This window comes from Rhinichthys klamathensis, unplaced genomic scaffold (genome assembly GCF_029890125.1).
Source record: "Rhinichthys klamathensis goyatoka isolate OS25496 unplaced genomic scaffold, OSU_Roscu_1.1 h1tg000505l_1, whole genome shotgun sequence".
NCBI lineage: Eukaryota > Metazoa > Chordata > Actinopteri > Cypriniformes > Leuciscidae > Rhinichthys > Rhinichthys klamathensis.
This window is the reverse complement of record NW_026606986.1, coordinates 988,420-1,009,223: the sequence shown is the minus strand read 5'-3', so window position 1 is coordinate 1,009,223 and position 20,804 is coordinate 988,420. Positions and strand designations below refer to the sequence as shown.

The following is a 20,804-nucleotide window of genomic DNA, read 5'->3' as shown; positions in this document are numbered from 1 at the left end:
TTCTCAATAATGTTTAGCTCCATGTTACAAATACAACTGCAATGCACACAGACACAGCTACACCAAAGTGACAGTAAAGGACCTGCTTGCAACTTTGTGACAATGTTTATTATAACAATGACGTATTAAAGCCATGATAAAAAGGAAATAGCAACCAATAATTTATTCTGTATTCTGAAGTACATCCAAGTGTAATGGATTATTGAAAAGAAAAAAAGAAAAAGTTAGGTTGGGACTTGGTTCTTTGTGGGTTGTTGATTGGATTTTAAAATGGCGGGTTTAAGAGGAATAAATGATCAGAAGTCATTTTCACTGGAATATCGAGTTATGACATTAAGATTTATGACATTATCGAGTTATGACTAACAATATGAGGTCAAAACATTTTAAAATAATGCAACATGCACAAATAAATTGTTCACAATAAGATCTATGACATGCACTTACAAAATAGATAATAGGAAATTAGAAAAACATTTCATTTCATGACGAGTTTAAACAACATGCTTCACACATTAAAGTTGGTATGAAACAGAAGTTGCGACAGTCTTTTCTTTCCTATTATGATGCATTTCCGAGTGCAACGACTTCTCGAACAAGAAAAAAATGGCATAACTTAATTTTGTCCATCTAAAATTTTATTTTATTGTTGAGGTTATCGTAAAAGTTGTTTTGATTAAAGATTATGAGGGCACATGAATAAATAATTATATGCATGAATGAACAATTTATAATAACAACTGCAACTTTATAGTATAGTATACTATATTGACTTTATAGTATTAATTCAAGTATAATAACAACCAAGCACCAAGAAACTGTACTGATACATTTATGACTATTTTAAAGGTGGGGTAAGCATTATTTAAAAAACGCTGTTTGGAAGTTAGACGGACCGACACACAAACAAACGTGTGTAGCCAATCAGCATTAGGGGGCGTATGACGGTGGAGGAGAGAGAACGAGGAAGGAGATTTGAAGACTGCAGAAAATAGAGATAAGACACAATACAAAAGAGAAAACCTCAGAAGAATATCAATGGAAAATTAAGAGGTGATCGGGAAAGAGCTTTAGGACCCGCGTTAATATTAGAGACGATTTCCAGCGCTGGAGAGAGCTAAACGGGAAGGCCTGAAAACAGACACGGATGTTGCTTTGATTCCGTTCCACATGTGAGTAACACTGGGTTTGAGTGTCATTGATTGTCTGGAGCCGCTGTGCTGCTGGCAACTAACAACAAACTCTTGTTTGTAATTACTATCGTGTACTGTACAAACAATTTTTTTGTGATTCGTTGTCATTCGTTCATCCTCTGCACTTTATTTTTCGTGAAATATTATTTTGTTGCGCTTCTGCTATGATAAACAGACATCGACTCTTGGATTGCGTGCGTAATGGAGGCCAGGTACTGAGTCGCACTGACGACTGCTAGTTAGTGCACTCGCCTCGCATGCCGGCGATCGGTTTCGAGACAGACTCAGAGCAGGGCGGTTAGGATTGGAGGGTGAGTTTAGGAGGCGGACCAATGAAGAGAGGGGTGTGTTTATCATTTCAAATATTAACAATGTCCAACAGCGTTTTTGAAATATCGCTTACCCCACCTTTAAGTGAACACACATAAACTAAAACACAGTGAGACCACCCACTTCAACAGCTATTATGGTTACAGTCACCTGGTTACAATCTGAAGAAAGATATTGATATGACCAAGAACAAAAAAACTGCTTTCACTTCACTTGTGCTTAATGGTCAAGTATCACTTTTGGCTACATAGTCCCTGTGGACACATAATAGGATAGTATGCAGTGTACCAAGGTGAACCATTATGAAACAGGTGGATATGTGGAACAGTGATCATCTGTGACAAAATCAACAACATCATCAACAAAGCCGGTACACATACTTGGGTAAATCACCACCACCACTATATAATAACACTACCTGAATATGAAACGTCAGACGGGCAGTATTAGACCTTCTGATTAGTTCAACTCCAGGCTGGTTTTCCATTCATGCATTAGTAATGGTTTTGGTCAAAGACGCATGGCTGAATAGTGATTCGCCGGATATAAGCACAATGAGCCGTCAGGGTCTGGACATCATTCAATTCATATGCGATATGCTGCCAAAATAGGCAGCTTTTGACACATAGTTTTGGCCTTTTTTCTCCGGGTGACTCAGGACCGTGAAGCATGAGAAACCTGAACGGGCTGTTCAACGAGAGTCCTGCCGCGTAAAGGTGATCAAAACATAAAACGCGAGTTTTAAGGAACAGTGGATTTTTTTTTTTTTTTAGATCATCTCACCTTTGGCTTCGCAGTCGGCGCAGTACTTGTTATCATCCTCTCTCAGCATTTTGGACAGAATGGCCTGATGCTGCTCGTTCAGTTTCTGAGCCTTTTCCCTCTCCGATCGAGTCGTCATCTCGGACCGTTTTCTGTCAACGTCTCTGGATAAAATCACCGGTCTTTCCTCCGATTCACTCTGTTCACTTGGATCGTAATAAATGGAAGACCATCCCCTGTGAAATGAAACTATGATGGGCTGAAGGCAACAGAGCGGCGACTGGGTTGAGAGGTTGAGACTGAGCGGCGGAATATGGCCGATTGGAGGAACTGACCGGAAGCGGAAACTGAGACGAAGTACAGTGGGATAATTAAAATAGCTTTAAAATACAGTGAATGGGGAACCGGGAGACCATTTAATCACATTTAATGAAATATTACTTTTATGTAATTTTAAAAGTCAAACCTTTGCTTTGTGAAATCCAAATTTTGAGGCCACTGTGACTTTTGCGTCATTGGTGACGTATGTGTGTGTAGGAAGGTTGGGCAGCCGGTATGAGCATGACGCGAAAGGTGGAGATATGATTATGTGTAAAGCATTGCTAAGGTAACGTAGAATGTTGTCATTTGTTTAAAACCTGATAAATAGACTATCGTTTACTTCGGCAAAAGCTATTAACTGGGTAACGTCGTTAACATTATAAGCTTGCAACCCTGTTTGCGAAAGCATGTCTAAATTTTAAACCCTGACAGAAGCTTAATAAACAATAATAACAAACTATTACGAATTAAACCTTAAAAACTACATTCTAAAATCATGCCAATTTCTAACAACAAATTTTACAAATAAAACTTAAAAAAAAAACATAAAAATGACCTAGAAAAAAAATACATTGGAAAAATACCATTAAAATTATGGCATTGCTGTATGATTTTAATATTTAAATACAATCTAATAAGACCTTTAATAATGCACAGGCCAAACCCCCTATTTTAAGGGGAAACAGACATTCAATATGCTAAAAAAAATGCTACTTTTCATGCTATATTAGATGATAGTTTATCAACAATCTTTAATAGGTCTCTTAACAAAAGTCATAGAAAAAACACATGCGACAGCAAAGTATAATGTATTTGTTGAATGTGCTTTGAATTATCCCCTGCAACATATCAGCCAAACTACCACTGTTCAGTTTTGTAGTCTTTGCAGAGTTATACGCTGATCAGGCTATCCCTCCCAGCCTTGCTGCTGTGCCCTGATTATACTTTTAACCCCTCTCTGCGTAAAAGCTGATATGGTACTGCCTGTAGCCATAACAATTAATGCGCAGATACGCAGGGAAACAATATATTATTTTCACAAAATAAAACTGACTAATTACATTATACTAAACACATAAATGTCCTTGTGACAAAACTTTGAATGTTTGAAATGTGACAAAATAAATGATTAATACATTTTATGGTTGAATATGTTTATTCTTCAAAGAGACCTTTTGGACACTGTGTTACCCTCTTTCATATATATATATATATATATATATATATATATATATATATATACATATATATGGGGTGTAACAATATATCGTGTCACAATAACACAATACAAAAATGCAACAATATGTATTGTGGATCGTGACAATATGTATCGTGGAAAGTTCACTCAAAATCAAATTACTGCGTGAGATTTTTTTAATAGTTATTTGGCTATTATATTTGTGTAAAAAGTGGCCTACATTATTTTAAATATATCTAGTCAGTGACAGAGTTCAAGCATATTCATCTAAAATAATTCTGTATTTTCAGCTTCAGAATAATGATTATTTCTATCCTGGTGTCACCATTGTCATTGGGTTACCAGCACCAAGTCCAAGCCTATTCATTTACACCCACAATGTAATATCAAATGTAGCATTTTAATCAACTGTACATTTTTTGTTAACCTTTTACCATATGTCTTGGAGTATTGCAATAATATTGTATCGTGAGTTCAGTATCGTGATAAGTATCGAACCGTTACACCCCTATATACACATACAGATTCTTATCAAAATGCCAATTAAAGACTACACAGATCCATTCAAGTAGTTACTACTTTTGCACACTTACATACTACTACATAGCAGGCCCATACAATCAGGGGAGACGAACATCATTTCTAGGTTCAGAAATTCTCTTATTTATCTGTATACAGAATTAATGATTACATTCAAATGACTCAAATGGTCAAATAAATAAATCTGAGTATTTTAACAGGCCAAATCTAAAAATCAATACAACGACCCTTCCTTTCCCAGTCACCATATCGTGTAGGTTCAGGGCCTCTGGGGCCACCTTTCTCCTTAGTTTCTGGATTCACATCATCTGGAAATCCTGTTAAAGGAGAAATTTAACCAATTAAACAAACGTTTTGTGTAATAATTATTATACACTTTAAATATGTCATCTGATTTAAAGCATCTGTAAAATAGACATATAATTTTTGGAAAGAAAGAAAACATTTCCTATCCTTCCTTATGCTCTCTGTCCTTTATGTAATTTATTCAACGATTATATTATAACTGTATAACAGAGTTGCCGTGTGTTCTTACTTTTAAGGACATCTTTAGATTTGGGCTCATTTTCGTCCATGTCAAAGCGTCCTTGGGGCGTTTTTGCTTTCTTTAAAGGTTCTTTATCTTTGGTCACCCCACCAGAAGCATATCCTGCTGTCCTATGATATGCTGTAGGAGACAGCAGTGCAATATTTCAACAAATCTGTCGCTGTTCGTAAGACTCACGATTCTCAGTAATCAATATAAAGAAGGTTGAAAATGATATAGATAAATGTGACATAAGTACAATTAGACGCATATTGGGCAAGCAAGCATCCAAATAAACACTCACCAGGATAAGTCGACTCTAAAAACAATCCTCTCTTAACAAAACCACTAGCTGTCGTACAGCAAACACGTAAAAGAGACATCTTGCGTTAAATGCTGTAATGTTGTGAACGTTTCCCTTGTCGCTGCAGAAAATTACACAACTGAAGGATATTTAGACGACGAAAAATGACGTGTCTTGCGTCATCTTTTAGGGACACTAAATACACTCGAAATGGTGGAGGCGGCGCTAAAGAAGTGCAGAATCTAATGTTATGCACATTTGTATCTGCTTTGCATGCATTTTTTCCCCAAAGCGATACTACGAAATAATACATTCCTGTAAGACAGGGAAATGAATTACTATTAATGTTACAGAACATACTCAAAAAGTACACAATTACCTTTTGTGATGGTACCCAGCTATTAAACAGTTTTAAAGGTATGACAGCAAAAATAGCTACAAACATAAATGGTCATTTTATTAATCATATAAAGTAAAATTATATGATGTAATGTTACGCGATTTTCTTCTTAAAGGGATTTAATTTTTATTGTTGAGTGAATCAGGCCTATCCCTTTAATTGCGTTGTAATACAAAAAGAAAACAAAAACGTGCTGCATCATGCAAGGCTACTTTGAATCAAATCTGCAACTGTTTTGAAATTGACAAGCCACGTATACCCACATAAAAATAATAAAAAATAATCGCTTTCTTATAGTTATAGCCTAAGCATACCTAATTGTAATTTGCACTCTGAGATATTACGTGTAGCCTACATTACAATATTAAAATAATAGCCTACGTGAATCTAAACGAACCCTAGTCAATGTAGGCTAGGCTTAATAGTCCAGTCATTTTATGAAAAAAGGTTGAACAAATTGCAACAGAAGCAAACTCAACTGATTTTGTATCCTCAATATGTCCTGAGTAAGGAAGAAAAAAAAGCCCCGAAGAATCCCATTAGGGGGAGTTTCGAAAAAGACCCAAATTTCATACGCCTATTCATTATTTTTCTGACGTGAATAGGGTACCTTTACATATCACCATGAAAAATACTGAGTTGATTACTTACATCAAGACAAACAAAAAATGTATTACAAGTTTTTTTTTTAATTGTTTGTTAACATGGACAAACGGTGCATAATCTAATGATGTATGTGCTAGTTTGCATAAATACCACAACAGATCTAAACATTGGATATAGCCAGGTGAAGATGTCTTGTTGAATCTTGTTGACACATAACAGTAAAATACTTAATGTTAAGGTATGATTGGAACCCATTTAGGCTACCCATGAGCATTAATACATAGAGGCAGGAAGAAGTACTTTTAAAACCAGCCTTTATTAATTATTATAGCAGAGATGGGGTTTGGGGCTGTGCCCGTGGGACTGTTTCTGGGGGATGAGTCTGAGGGAAGAAGAGACACTGGAAAGGAGAATGCAGAAAGCAAAAGGTAGGTCAAATAAAAATTGGCTGGATCAAACAATCAAATTAATCCATGAAACAAAAGGAAATCTTTCTTTCCTGAGTGACAGCGTGACAGTTGAGTGGACCTTGAATGAATGACTGAATCTCTGCCTCCTATGGTGACATTTGTTTGCCTCTATAGTTTTTTACTGTAAGATTTCAACAAGATTCAACAAGACATCTTCACCTGGCTATATCCAATGTTTAGATCTGTTGTGGTATTTATGCAAACTAGCACATACATAATTAGATTATGCACCGTTTGCCCATGTTAACAAACAATTAAAAAAAAACTTGTAATACATTTTTTGTTTGTCTTGATGCAAGTAATCAACTCAGTAATTTTCATGGTGATATCTGAAGGTTTAAATTTTTACCCTATTCACGTGAGAAAAAGAATGAATAGGCGTATGATATTATTTGGGTCTTTTTCGAAACTTTCCCCTAATGGGATTCTTCGGCCCCCCCCCCAGGACATATTGAGGATACAAAATCAGTTGAGTTTGCTTCTGTTGCAATTTGTTCTAGGTTGACCCCCATTTTGGCTTAAAATGACGACTATAATGTTCCTCATAACTTCAGACAATTGGAAAGTGCGCAACTTTAGTGCACTATAGCAGTTGGTTCTAATAGCCTACATTTCTAATTATTTACCATAGAGTTGGCATAGCCTATGTATATTGTGAGGCATATGATATGGCTATATTTAGGCCTAGCTATTGATTCCCGATTCCCAGACCAGTATACGGTCTCGTTAACTTACGTTATCTTACGTAGCAACGCGGCCTGTTTGCTTCCCAAACACAGCAACAGATCGTTACGGATATATTTGTCCTAAAAAGGCAAGTGGCCTCTAGGAGATTGTATCGCCGATATGAAGATAATGTGGGAAATGCTGCCAGTAAATTGAGGTATCACGCCGTACGCAACTATCGTGGGGACGTCATTTAAAAAAAAATTTTTTTTTAAATCAATATCATTATCAAGAATATTCCATCGTTATATGTTAAAGTGGGCCTATAGAGTTAAACTCTCACCGCATGCCATTATTTCCAGCCCACCACGTGGAATGAGATATTTTACCGTATGTTAGTAGGCCTAGTTCATTGTCCCATGTTTCTGCGCTAAATGACTTCCATCTCTTAACATGCTGGAAGGTTTTAAGCGACACATTATGCGATTTCGGAAGAGATGATGAAATGTTAGGCCTATTGGATAAGCTTCTGCTTAGTTTCAGAAACACCATCACATCTGCACATCGTTAATATCACAAACACACATATGCATTCTCTATTCTCCAAGGCACATATTTATCATGCAACCAAAACTGTCATTCACTTAGATGAGAGATATGACAAGCCCTGTGAGGTGTTGCTATGGTTACTCAACAAGAAGCGCTAAACAAATCGAACAGAAAGACCCAGGCTGCTGGCTGCGACATGACAGATATTTAATTCATATCAAGCTATAATAAAATAGAGATTTTATAGGTCACGCCATCTTCGAAGAAAATAAAGGACAAATAAAAATCTTGTATCACATAAGCTTATATTTTAATATAAAAGAATAAGCATAGGCCTACAGTGCTACCAAGTTGATGCCTTTGAGAAACTGTTGGATGCGTAAAATGTAGCCTAGACGTGTAGCTACAGGTGTTAGGCTACTGAACATTGATATTTTGGCGTTGTCTCTTTCATATCAGTATAGTCTAGTTAGAGCCTATTTGAACAAAATAAATGGCTGCTTCTACAGGTTCCCGAGAACATTATCCAGAAAGCTAAAAACATAAATGCACTACAAATAATGTTAAAATAATTACATTGACAACGAATAATTTTTCTGGAAAGTTGCAACAACATATTTCTGCATATCAAGTGCTTTAATTTATATCACGCTTCCGTCTTCACCATATAGGCTACGGTGAAAAAATAAGTCCCACATAGTTATCACAAGCATAAAAAATGAAAGCCGGCCCATTAATGTATAGACTCATGGGCCCATTTTTCCTGTAGCCTAATGTTTAATCCACAGGACGAATTTGTTGAAAGTGTTAACAAACGTGCAAAAATGCAATCCCTCTATGCAAGCGTATAGGCCTACAATTATGAAGAAAAAAAAATAGCCTATCTAAAAATGAATTGGTAACACTTTATAATAACTTTGTTCATATTCCTAAAATTATGTTCATCAGCTCATTAGCTGATTAATTGGAAACAGTTCATTCAAATAGAGAGAATTAATCTTGATTGGCCTTAGCTATTGCATTCCTCCAAGAAGCCTATAAAGTTATGAACGTTTGTTGTTTTTACATGCTTTTCGCAAAAGTGCACATAACATTAGAGCACCCTTCACACGCTAAAGTCGGTGTCTTTTTCATCAAGTAGACATGGTGAATTCAGGTTGATTGGGACACCTTTTCCAAGTCATCTCAATGACAAGTGTCCCACTCAACCTGAATTCACCCCTATACCCTATCTATGGTTTAATCACCGTCATTGTGGCAAGGAGGTCCGTACGCATGCTCGACTCTTTCGTTTTCACTCGTTTGTGAGTAAAGAGGGGCTAGCTTTTCAGTCTTCCTACAGCGAGGCCGTAGTAGGCTATGTGTATAATCCTGGCAATGGCAACACGGATAGCCTGTTAATCATAATGCTTACCGTATTTCCATAGGGTACAACAGAGAGGTTGCGTCATTCACCAATCAAGCAGTGGTCTGCTTTTTTCTTAAAGTAGCCATACGTGCTTTCATAATGATGACAGTAATGCGTTGCGCAAGATTCTGCCTCTGATGTGCAAAGATATCGATGAGCAAATCGGGCAATATGGCCAATCTATTTTTTCAGCTGTCACGATGTTTTCCTAGTCAGTAATCATTTATGCAGTGGATATTGCAAGATAATTTGATAGAAGGCTTATATTAAGTTTAGTTATAATTTTGCGAAAAGTTAAACATTTTAGCAGGCCTACTTAAATTAGACCTACTATGCTTTTGGGAGCCCATAATTTTACGAAGATTCGTACGTTCGTTTTTATGTGTTAACAGCCTATTTTATTTATAATATTTTGAGACTTATTAATAGTTAAAGGTTATAAACGTGTTAGCCTACTACAAACGTTATGCTATTGGAAGTATACAAATTAAAAAAGAATGTTTGAGGTACGAAATGTGATATAGGCTATGTTTTGCATATTGTTCGTTGCATTTTGAAAACAAAAAGATAAAATCATTAAAAACAAAAAAAAACAGATTATTCTGAACGACTGTAACGGGGAGCATCAAGTAGCCTAGCTTTTTTTTCTTTTTTCTTTTTTTTTACAAGTTGCATATTACAAATGAAAAACTAATTTTACATTAAAAAGAAGAAAGCAATCTGATATTGGGATATTCCTCTGTACATCCCACGTCCATAAAAGTCTGCCCATCTCAATCAGTGTTAGGAACGCTACTGATTTTCCCCGTGTTCTCAGTCCAGGGCTGGAGGTTCTGAAGTGCGAACAGAGAGCTGTTGTGAAGGCAGATTGGGTCCGGAGTAACAGGTTGGTTTATAGTCTTCTGAAAAGCTTCTTGCTGAAGTTGCATAAGAATTCGGTTCGCTTGTTGTCGCTCTGCTTCTCTCTCCTCTGCTGTCTGCCGCCTGTGTGATGTGGATCACAGGAGTCATTTAGTCGCGGATTCCAGTCATTATTATAGGCTGTTTTAGAAAGTGCTTGGCTAAATTGTAAATTTAATCAAAGAATACGAACATAGGATCTTAATTACAAAGAATACATATTATCACTCTTATTATATTAGACCTATACATCATAAAGTGGATTTCCCTAAATAATTCTGACAGTACTTTCATGGTGTCAATCGCACCCTTTTATTTCTTTACCCATAAAAGTTCCCATAAGCACTTTTTTTTGTCATTAATTCACTCAGATTATGTGCATGGAAAGCTTATAGTTTAAAATATAGCAGAATTCAGTTTTTTTTAAGGCTATGCATATTTCAGGCCTATGATAGGCCTGTATAAATTGGAAATTTATAAATATTTTATATAATATACAAATATAATTCAATATAAATTACATTTCAGGTTCTCATATGTCAGCGTCAAACGCTTATTTAGCCAAATGACAATAAGATTTATTTATAATAGTTTATTAAATATGAATTATTTTTTGTTATAGCCACATGAAATCATCATAACATCAATTAGCCTATCCAGCTTCAGTTAATTACAAATAAGACTTTAGAGCAACATTTGGTTACAAAATCAGAGCATATAATTTCTGTCATTTTCAGGTCTGTTTCTATGAAGTTAATTCTAGGTCTAACAGAATGTACAAAATAGTAAGAGCTGGAGTAAAAAATGTATTAGAAGTCCATAATTAAGTCTTGAGAAAGAAAAAGGACATTCAATTGTCATTTATCATTCAAATTTGAATAGATCAAATTCAATATTTAGCCTACTGATGTACCGATTGGATTGCTTTGATATTGAGTGAACTGCATGAACAGGCCTTACTACAAACCACCAATGGAATGTAGACTATGGGACTAACCCAACTGACCTCATGGAGTAGGCTGCTTTAAAAACAAATACTCAACTGAGTTTAGTGGTTAGACGAAAAAGAATGCATTACATGCGAGTGTAAAACCATGATTAGATCACAAAAGCTCACCTCCATTTCGTTCTTCTGTTCTGGAACCATGTTTTGACCTGCGCATCAGTCATTTTAAGTGCTTTCGCTAAGGCTGCCCTCTCAGCTGACGCCAGATACTTCTGACGGTGGAAGCGTTTCTCCAGCTCACAGATCTGGAGGCGCGTGAACGACGTCCGGGGCTTCTTCTTCTTCGGAGGGGTTCGGTTCTGATACGGGTGACCTATACGGCGTGTTACAGTGAACGGTGAGAGGGCCACTATATTGAGAGACAGATTGAAATCAAGCGGAAAAAATCAGCAAAACGCCAGAGCCAAGCAGTGAGAAGCAAATGAGACTTCCAGAGGAGAGAGGCGACTTTTGTCCTTTAAAAAAACATGCAACAACCACGAAATATATCGAATAAGTTCAGCCAAGCAAGCAGACAGTGATAGACTATCTTTTCGGCATCATGACGTGTGTTAAATGTAAAAAAAAAAAAAAAAAAAAAAAAGTAAAAATGTTTTGTCAAACAAAAAATATGTGCCTCATTTAAATTGGGCTAAGAGATTTTATCAGGATCAAAAATATAATTATTTAATTTGCATGAATCAAAGAGGGTTAAATCAATAGCACATTAAGGTAACAACTGCACATTTTCACAATTTACAGTGTGTAATTATTTTACATAATAATGCTAAAACAATAATGGCCATGTAGAATATTTACGGACATTATAAATCAACATTAGCCTCGACTATTGACACGTTTATATCGACTATTGATACGTCCCCATAGGGGAACCAATTTGTGGATATTAATTTTTCTGTTGCCTATTGCATTAAATTTGCAATAGTCGATATTTGTAGAAATGCTCGTTTATTAATTCGCGAGACCAGTGGCTTAATAAACTTTATATCGAGTAGGCCTATTTTTATATCGAAAGTTCTAAAATGTCCTTGTCAGAAATATAATGAAAATTTAATTGAAGGACTTTAAGTCATTATAAATTATATTAATCCGTGAATTTACTGCGTGATCAAATCATGCGTAGCCTAATTGCTTCCTTAAAATTTTAAGAAAAAGTTGTGACAAAGTTACAACCTGCAATAGCCTAGTTTTTCAACCGCTTTGATTACTGATATTGTGAAAACATTTTACAGTGTCACAAACACCACTGCGAGTTCAGAGTGATTTTTATTACCTGTAAATCTCTCTTTGGTATATCTCCTGTTACTCTCCATCCATGGAAACGTTAATCCCGTGAGATTGTTAATGGTGCCCATGCTTCCCATACTTGGCACCGTGGTAGCGCTGGTGGGAATGGACGAGTGAACGCTGCTCAGCGGCCGGTGCGCTGGAACTCGGATCACTCCCGAAGAATTAAGGCAATTGCCATTAACATTCGCGCCCAAGTTCATGTTGTACGAGCCGTTGAGGGAACCAACGCTGCACGAGTTTCCATTGTATCCAGCCGAGTTATTGACGCCGTAGTTGCCAGTCATGGTATTGTAGGCTGTGCTGACTATGCAGCCCAAACCGTAGTCCATGTCCTGCATTCTGGGGTTGGAGATCATGCAGCTCCCCTGGTCTGCATTGTTAAGAATCTGGTCGATCCCAAAACTGATGGTGTCTGCGTGCGTCTGGTGGAGATGCACTCCCATATGATCCATGGTGTGGAGAGGCGCGCGCTCCTGCGAGCCTACAGGATCCTCCACGTCACCCCAGTTATCATACAGCAACTAAAACGCAGTTTAGTCCAGTTTGTCGTTATCTAATAGCGTTGACTGCATGTGTGAGAAAGACTGAACTAGACGATTGTCTTTTTTACTGCCTCCCTTTACCCTTATAGCTATAGCCTGCCGGATGGAGCCACGGGAACATCAATCAAAATGCCAAAGAGGCTGGGTAAAATTAAGCCTCCAATTCTGGGGTGAGAGACCCAATTGGCTAAAGAATCCACGACGATTCTATTCAATGAAACTCACTGGAATTCCCTCTTCAGCACATGCAGGGCAACTCAAAAGAAGAGATTTATTAAACCAAAACACAGGCGATTTTTTTTTTTAAACAACACACACGTGAAAAAAAAAAACATTTCAATTAGCTACATTATATTGGCTATGCAGTCTACATTGTTGAGAAATGTTGTCTTTGGATACTTTTAATACGCGAAGAGTCCCTTTCACAACAAAACAATATTTCGCGACCATGAACTCTTAGATTTCAATTGAATTACAGTGGTTTATCAGTATTTTAGAGACGGATCAATCCCACAACATAATCAAAACCATACTATCAACGATAATACATTACATTGTGAAATTAAATCTGAATAAAGCAATCATTCTGACTTATCTTATTAATTGTCTTATTCATCAAAACATTGATGATTATTTAGATTGCAACAAGATAAGGAAATTCTGGATGAAATGTGTTTTCAAACTATTTTAATTTATTTATTTTAAATGTTAGTCAGGACAGAATTTATTTATCCACATTAATTTGGCAAGATGCATTGATCCGTTGCAGTGTGTTCATGTGTTAACTTATGCTTTTAATTATTCATTTTATTTTGTATGCATTAATCTTTCTAAATCAGACAATAACAAAATAAATAAAAGATATTAGACGGAAAGCAAACACTTTCAGGTTATCGATTCCTTCTGGAAGAAAGGAGGTGATTATTTAACGTATAAGATGCATTTAAGTATTAATATTTGATGGGGCTCCAGATTAATGCTGGCCAAACGACCAACATGAATGTTTAATGAAGTACAATGGTGTAGGCCTATATTTTCGCTAAAATTGTCATTTTTTGTTTTTAGTGATGTAGACTTACCGTAATTATTACTTAAAAGTGTGCTGTTGCTTAAAAATGCATCATTATTGTGCACTGCATCTGGTAAACGATTGATTTCCATTACATAAAAAAAAAAAACAGTTAAGTGCTGGATTAATTTGGGACGATACATTTATGTGATTATTATACCCTAATATTATCCGCTTGAAAAGTGTCATTTATTGCGCGCCTATGCACTTCATTCCTCAAATGAATGTGACTGGAATCGAAATGATTTACATTCAATTTAAGCCGTCTGTCACAATTCTTTCGTTGAATTAGCCTACCAGATATTATGCATTTTAAAGGAATTAAGAAATTATAATTATATTTGTCAGTAGCCTATATTTTGGTGTGCGATTTGTTTAGGTTGTCTTTCTTTGCTTAAATTGTTAACGTTCTCTTGTAGGCCTACAGTTAGCTACTGAAATGTGTTAAAGGTTTGATATAGATTTTTTATTATTATGAACCGAACCTTTTATTTTGGCTTCCTCAGAGAAGATCCCCAGCATCACGTGAGCCCTAGTTTCTTCCCGATTTACCAGCACGTTGGAACTGTCTGTGGTGCGCCAGTCTACCTGTGTAATGCTCGACATCTGATCCATCGGCGCTCACTGGCGCCACTTCCATCAGCTGCATCTCTGAGCGCACAGCCCTGCTGCTGACAGCTTTAAGTACATCTACATTCATGCAGCACTCTCATCAAGACATGAAAACAATTTAGCCCTGCTTCATTTATCTCATATTTAAGTAATGATTTTCAAAATATTCTATCTGCATTCTGCAACAGCATCCTTCTAAAAATGAAAACAGAAATGTAGCAGCATCAGCTTGGTTTTTCATTTAGTGAAATACAATTACAGAGACAGATATATGTAAATATATCGCTTATCTTTTGAGAAATGTCTGAAGGTTACACCTCTAACATAAAACAGCATGAGCAAAATAAATACTCATTGATGTGAAAAGTATCTCATGCAGTCCTCTTTAAAAATGCCAGGTGAATCTATTAAGCAGCTATTCATTGGACATTTGAACCTCACTAACATTTAGGCCCACTGTAGAATTACAGTTCTCAGTTCTGTGATAAGGGAAATGGGCTTTTATTTTTGGAGGACAGAAGGTCAGGTTCACTGTCTTTAACCTCTGAAATAGATTGATGAACTCCGCAAATACAGCTTCTTAATGCATTATGTCAAAGGGGAAGGGACTGGGCTTCTTTTTTTTCTTCTTTTTTTTTGGCCAGTATTGTTAAAAAGGAAATACGAGGACAAAGCATGCATTATATAAACCACATGAAAAATATACAATACACCATAGAACTTTTAAATACATCTAAACCAAGTAAGCAACAAAAAGCTTTCCTTCTCAAAATATGGTTTCTATGGTTTTTGATCTATGATTTGAAATGATGGTATGAAGCCAAGACAGCTCCTCAAGGGAGTGTGCAAGCAAAGTGAATGGCCTCTAAATGTGAAAAGTGCCGCACTAAGGTGAGACAGAATATGTCTGCTGAAAGCAAACTGGAATGATGACCAAGCACCGGTTAACAATTGTCCAGATCAGTTGCTGAGGTGCTGAGGGACAGGACATCCATTAGCTTGTTGTGTCTCCCATGCTAATGACTTGTTTTACTGGATAATGTGTCTGTCAAAACATAGTATGGACAATTATTTGACAAATTGCCCATCATTACAATATTTCTTACAGTCTAGATAGAAACGAAATGCTTTTGCAATGAGAGGATAACTTGACTAATGACGACCTAGTCAAATTAATTTTCAAGTGAATAAGGCAAATTATTAAACTGGTTGTTTGCCACTACACCAAATTTAAGAAGTCAAAACAAGGTTACGTTATGACTGTGTTCAGACATATAATATGACGTCTTTCGTCAAATAATAACAAAGTTCTTTAATAAGGTTATTAAATCATTATCACAGATAATCAATAATAATTTTGCACAATCTTAAGATGTATATTATAAGTGTTGTTGGCAATACAATATAATGCAATTTGTGTGCATGTGCTATAACTTGGCAAAGCTATATCATTAAACATTAAGGTCAATTTAGCCACTGTGCCATTTAGTATTACAACAAAAGTTGTTGGAGATTGTATATGTTGTCTCTTAAAATACAAACTATCTCGTCCGTTTTCAAGTTTGACCACTTTCATACTCAATCTTATATAACCACACAACTTACAAACTAGTAAACGCAGCCCTTCATAATGCTTATTGCAGGAGGCGTACAGATCGCTCACAGGTTGAATTGGAGTACAGATTTATTGTTTGAATCTCCACTCCCACAAACACATGGGAAGTCTCATTTCATACGGCAGGCACCATGTGGATTCACTCTGCGGTCTAATAGTGGACTTGACACCCATGACAGCGGAAGTCACTGGATGGTGCGTCTGTCCTCTTGAGTGTGGGTGCATCCTGTCGCCTGTTTTATTTAAGGGAGGCTGTTGAAGCCGGCCTCACTTCCCTTTTCCATCCTGAACGCAGCCCAGCTGGGACCCGTTTACTTCACAGAGATGGATGGACTCATCCCACCAGCTACTGGTCATTACGTGTGAGATCAACACTATTGCTCCCCTTCCCAAGCTCCACGGACCAAACTGGAAAAAAAACATCTTCTCTAGAAGTCAGTCTGTACCATTAGCTGCTAGATTGCCAAAGTGAATATCCATAGTAACTAAGCATGTTTTGATTATAAAAACATCAAATGTCTCCCTCTTGTATGATTTGAACGGTTTCATATTATTACCTCAACAGATGAAAATGTAGCCTACTTAAAGGGATAGTTCACCCAAAAATGGAAATTCTGTCATTATTTACTCACCCTCATGTTATTCTAAATCTGTATGTATTTATTTCTTCTACAGAACACGAGAGAAAAGAAATTCTAAAAACATTTGTTTTAGTTTCTACAATGAAAATCATTCATTGTTTGATACCAGTTAACATTCATTGTATTGAATAAAACAGTTTTTAAAATATTTACATTTAATGTCTTCAAAAATAATTTAATTTGACCAAATATTTTCACTTTTGGGTGAGCTATCCCTTTAAATACCTAAACATCCTATAAAAATAAAGAAAAATGAAAGAAGAAAGCATTATAGAGAAAAGCTGAAGAGAAAGTAGAATTTTTTTTTTTTTTTTTTTAATTTAAAAAAAGGAGGAAGAATAAAGAAATGAGCACAGGAGAGGGAAAAGCATGTGGGAAAAGAATAGATATTAATCCAGCAATTTTACAATAAGCAGGGAGGGCATCATTAATCAAAGTTACATATTATATGTGACCTAATTTTTCTTTTTCATTATCTTCATTATTTTCCAAACACTGCAGCATCTACTCTGAATACATAAAGAGATTTTCATGCATATATTCATGATCACATTGCGGGAAAAGCAGGCAATATTTTTTCATTAAATCCCTGACTGCGATATCTACATGTATATGTATCGAAATGTTGAAAGATCAGGGAGTTATCCAAACAATGCCATTAATTTCCTTTATTATCAACAGCGCAGCACGAGAGGCAACCAGAGGCATCATAATCTGTCATCACACGGTGCCTTCAACAGGTAGGCTGTTTTTGTGTTTATCTTTTCCTCCTTGTTCCCTCTCCCCTTGTCCCAATTATGCAGCTCGCTACACCATAACAAACAGGTCCACCAGCCCAAACCTACAAGCCAGAAACACAGCCACAGACTAGCTGGTGCCTGCACAGGCCTCGGGGGCTTCAGCTCACACCTAATGATCTGCTTTGACGGAAAGAGGCTGTGGGCCAGAGCTTAGCATCTCCCATGGTACCCCACCCCCCACACAAACAGCAAGGTATGTGGCATCAGCTGATACACTGACGGTATGTTTACACGACAACGATGTACGGACAAGTTTTTCCTTTTCAAGAAATTCCCGTTCACACGGATATGCGAAAACGACAAAAAATCCTATATTGTTCAAGCCAGGCCAGTAGTTGGCGATGTCACTTTGTAAAGAACGTAATACGCATGACGTCAACGTTTGCACAAATTTCGCGTTTTTGTAGTTTACATGGAGACGATAACGGTACCATTTTCAAAAACTTCCACTTTTAAACTAATATTTAAAAGTTTGCATTTCAGGCCCCAAAAACACTGTTGTCGTGTAAACGCATTTTTAGTTGAAAACATTGTGTTAACGGCCCCTTATTTAAGACTGACATTGACCCTTCCTTCGAAATTCCTTTAAAAAAAAAAAAACGTTGATATTCTTTGCGATGTATTCTGTCTATCTAAAGCTCTAATATCATCATAAAGCACAAAGGAGTAATTATGAAAGTCTTTATATTTTTCACAGTTCAATCGCAGACTATTGAAAAGAAAACAGACTGAAATGCATGAGACATTTATCTAAGCCTTACAGCGCGGCAGGACAGACATCACTCTCAGGGGTCAAAGGTCATCTCTAATTGGGTGGAGAAAAGAAAACAAGCACTCTTTCAGGGTGGTAGATCTAAGGAGGGCTATCACAACAACTCAAAACAGAGGGGACTAAAACTACAATAACTGTTTCAATCATAGAGTACTCCATGTCAATAATGGTGAATGGGGGCATCTGTAAAAAATGTTACACTTTCCTTCGTAACTCATAGACTACTACATTTATATGTGCTAAAAATAATTGTAGATTTTAACAGAATAAAGAAATACTTTCCATGGCAATACTATTAATATTAATGAACAGTTTTCTCCTTTATATGGTAGGCTACCAGAGTTGTCTAGAAAAAGAAATTTAAACATACAAATGCCCTATTTAGATGAAATTGGGCATGAAAGGACGGTAAGGAAGCTGTCTTCCATTATGAATCATAAATCTCACGTCTCTCACGTATTTTCATAAATCGTTATTTATCCACATTGCCCAAAAAAGAGATTTAGAAAGTATTTTCTTCCATCTGGCTGTATCAAAGATGATCATGATTTGTTGTATACTGTGCCATGGTTTATGAAAACAACCAGTGATAATGATTTTTAACCATCAACCTAGACATAAAACAGTTATATAAAGACATCAAACTTGAGAAGACATATTAATTAATATATACACTCACCGGCCACTTTATTAGGTACCCCATGCTAGTAACGGGTTGGACCCCCTTTTGCCTTCAGAACTGCCTCAATTCTTCGTGGCATAGATTCAACAAGGTGCTGGAAGCATTCCTCAGGGAGTTTGGTCCATATTGACATGATGGCATCACACAGTTGCCGCAGATTTGTCGGCTGCACATCCATGATGCGAATCTCCCGTTCCACCACATCCCAAAGATGCTCTATTGGGTTGAGATCTGGTGACTGTGGAGGCCATTTTAGTACAGTGAACTCATTGTCATGTTCAAGAAACCAATTTGAAATGATTAGAGCTTTGTGACATGGTGGAAGTAGCCATCAGAGGATGGGTACATGGTGGCCATAAAGGGATGGACATGGTCAGAAACAATGCTCAGGTAGGCCGTGGCATTTAAACGATGCCCAATTGGCACTAAGGGGCCTAAAGTGTGCCAGGAAAACATCCCCCACACCATTACACCACCACCACCAGCCTGCACAGTGGTAACAAGGCATGATGGTTCCATGTTCTCATTCTGTTTACGCCAAATTCTGACTCTAAACTCTAACATCTGAATGTCTCAACAGAAATCGAGACTCATCAGACCAGGCAACATTTTTCCAGTCTTCAACTGTTCAATTTTGGTGAGCTCTTGCAAATTGTAGCCTCTTTTTCCTATTTGTAGTGGAGATGAGTGGTACCCGGTGGAGTCTTCTGCTGTTGTAGCCCATCCGCCTCAAGGTTGTGCGTGTTGTGGCATCACAAATGCTTTGCTGCATACCTCGGTTGTAACGAGTGGTTATTTCAGTCACTGTTGCCCTTCTATCAGCTCGAACCAGTCTGGCCATTCTCCTCTGACCTCTGGCATCAACAAGGCATTTCCGCCCACAGAACTGCCGCTCACTAGATGTTTTTTTCTTTTTCGGACCATTCTCTGTAAACCCTAGAGATGGTTGTGCGTGAAAATCCCAGTAGATTAGCAGTTTCTGAAATACCCTTCTGGCACCAACAATCATGCCACGTTCAAAGTCACTCAAATCACCTTTCTTCCCCATACTGATGCTCGGTTTGAACTGCAGGAGATTGTCTTGACCATGTCTACATGCCTAAATGCACTGAGTTGCCGCCATGTGATTGGCTGCTTAGAAATTAAGTGTTAACGAGCAGTTGGACAGGTGTACCTAATAAAGTGGCCGGTGAGTGTATATTCATCTATCTATATTGTTTTTCTGTTGTTGAACTTGCACTTCTTTGTCTCAAAGAACTTTGAGCGTGTGCTGAGTATGTTTCATCTCACTGACTTATTTGTGACAATTGTTACAACTACTCCTTGTCTCTCCTACCGAAACCATAATGTAGAACAAGTTACATCTTTAAAAAAGTTCAAATAACCACCCCTTAAATTCAGTTATTGAATGTTGCTGAATTGCTATACTTTTATATGCCAGTAAATTATAATCATGTTTTACTTTGACTCATGGTAAAAAGTTTCTATCATCTCAAGCTTCATACCATATTGAGCTTTATCTCATTCATGTTCACTCCACCAGACACAGGGGCTCAACTCTGTAGTACGAAAGCCATAAATATCAGAGCGCCAGCAACCGAG

The 20,804-nt window shown here is 36.9% G+C and overlaps 3 protein-coding genes across 4 annotated transcripts in view; all 3 read right to left on the bottom strand.

The window, feature by feature from the left end:
- LOC130072804 (stromal membrane-associated protein 1-like) overlaps positions 1–2,627 on the bottom strand; it is a 54,762-nt gene extending 52,135 nt beyond the window's left edge. Inside the window, exon 1 of the mRNA XM_056238069.1 lies at positions 2,307–2,627. Within this exon, the coding sequence (XP_056094044.1) occupies positions 2,307–2,424 (118 nt within the window). The 5' untranslated portion in view covers positions 2,425–2,627. The remainder of the gene's footprint in view (positions 1–2,306) is intronic.
- Positions 2,628–4,315: 1,688 nt separating this feature from the next.
- Positions 4,316–5,350, bottom strand: sdhaf4 (succinate dehydrogenase complex assembly factor 4). Its single transcript, XM_056238029.1, has 3 exons — positions 5,175–5,350; positions 4,880–5,011; positions 4,316–4,661 (listed from the first exon to the last, which is right to left on the bottom strand). Exons 1-3 carry the CDS (start codon positions 5,251–5,253, stop codon positions 4,552–4,554), a joined length of 321 nt encoding a protein of 106 aa, XP_056094004.1. The 5' UTR covers positions 5,254–5,350; the 3' UTR covers positions 4,316–4,551.
- A 4,644-nt stretch (positions 5,351–9,994) lies between these two features.
- Positions 9,995–13,249, bottom strand: tlx1 (T cell leukemia homeobox 1). Of its 2 annotated transcripts, none has more exons than XM_056238034.1 (3): positions 12,453–13,249; positions 11,291–11,528; positions 9,995–10,257 (listed from the first exon to the last, which is right to left on the bottom strand). In XM_056238034.1, exons 1-3 carry the CDS (start codon positions 12,919–12,921, stop codon positions 10,047–10,049), a joined length of 918 nt encoding a protein of 305 aa, XP_056094009.1. In that variant the 5' UTR covers positions 12,922–13,249; the 3' UTR covers positions 9,995–10,046. The 2 variants fall into 2 exon arrangements, with proteins under 2 accessions (XP_056094009.1, XP_056094010.1); XM_056238035.1 differs by having other exon boundaries at positions 11,291–11,492.
- Positions 13,250–20,804: the final 7,555 nt, after the last annotated feature.

Coding starts and splice junctions, on each gene's coding strand:
- tlx1 (XM_056238034.1), bottom strand. CDS start 12,921: ATGGATCATATGGGAGTGCATCTCCACCAGACGCACGCAGACACCATC. Junction 11,529..12,452: donor TACCAAAGAGAGATTTACAG/GTAATAAAAATC, acceptor CTCTCAATATAG/TGGCCCTCTCACCGTTCACT. Junction 10,258..11,290: donor AACAGAAGAACGAAATGGAG/GTGAGCTTTTGT, acceptor CACATCACACAG/GCGGCAGACAGCAGAGGAGA.
- sdhaf4 (XM_056238029.1), bottom strand. CDS start 5,253: ATGTCTCTTTTACGTGTTTGCTGTACGACAGCTAGTGGTTTTGTTAAG. Junction 5,012..5,174: donor TTTAGAGTCGACTTATCCTG/GTGAGTGTTTAT, acceptor TGTCTCCTACAG/CATATCATAGGACAGCAGGA. Junction 4,662..4,879: donor ATCTAAAGATGTCCTTAAAA/GTAAGAACACAC, acceptor CTCCTTTAACAG/GATTTCCAGATGATGTGAAT.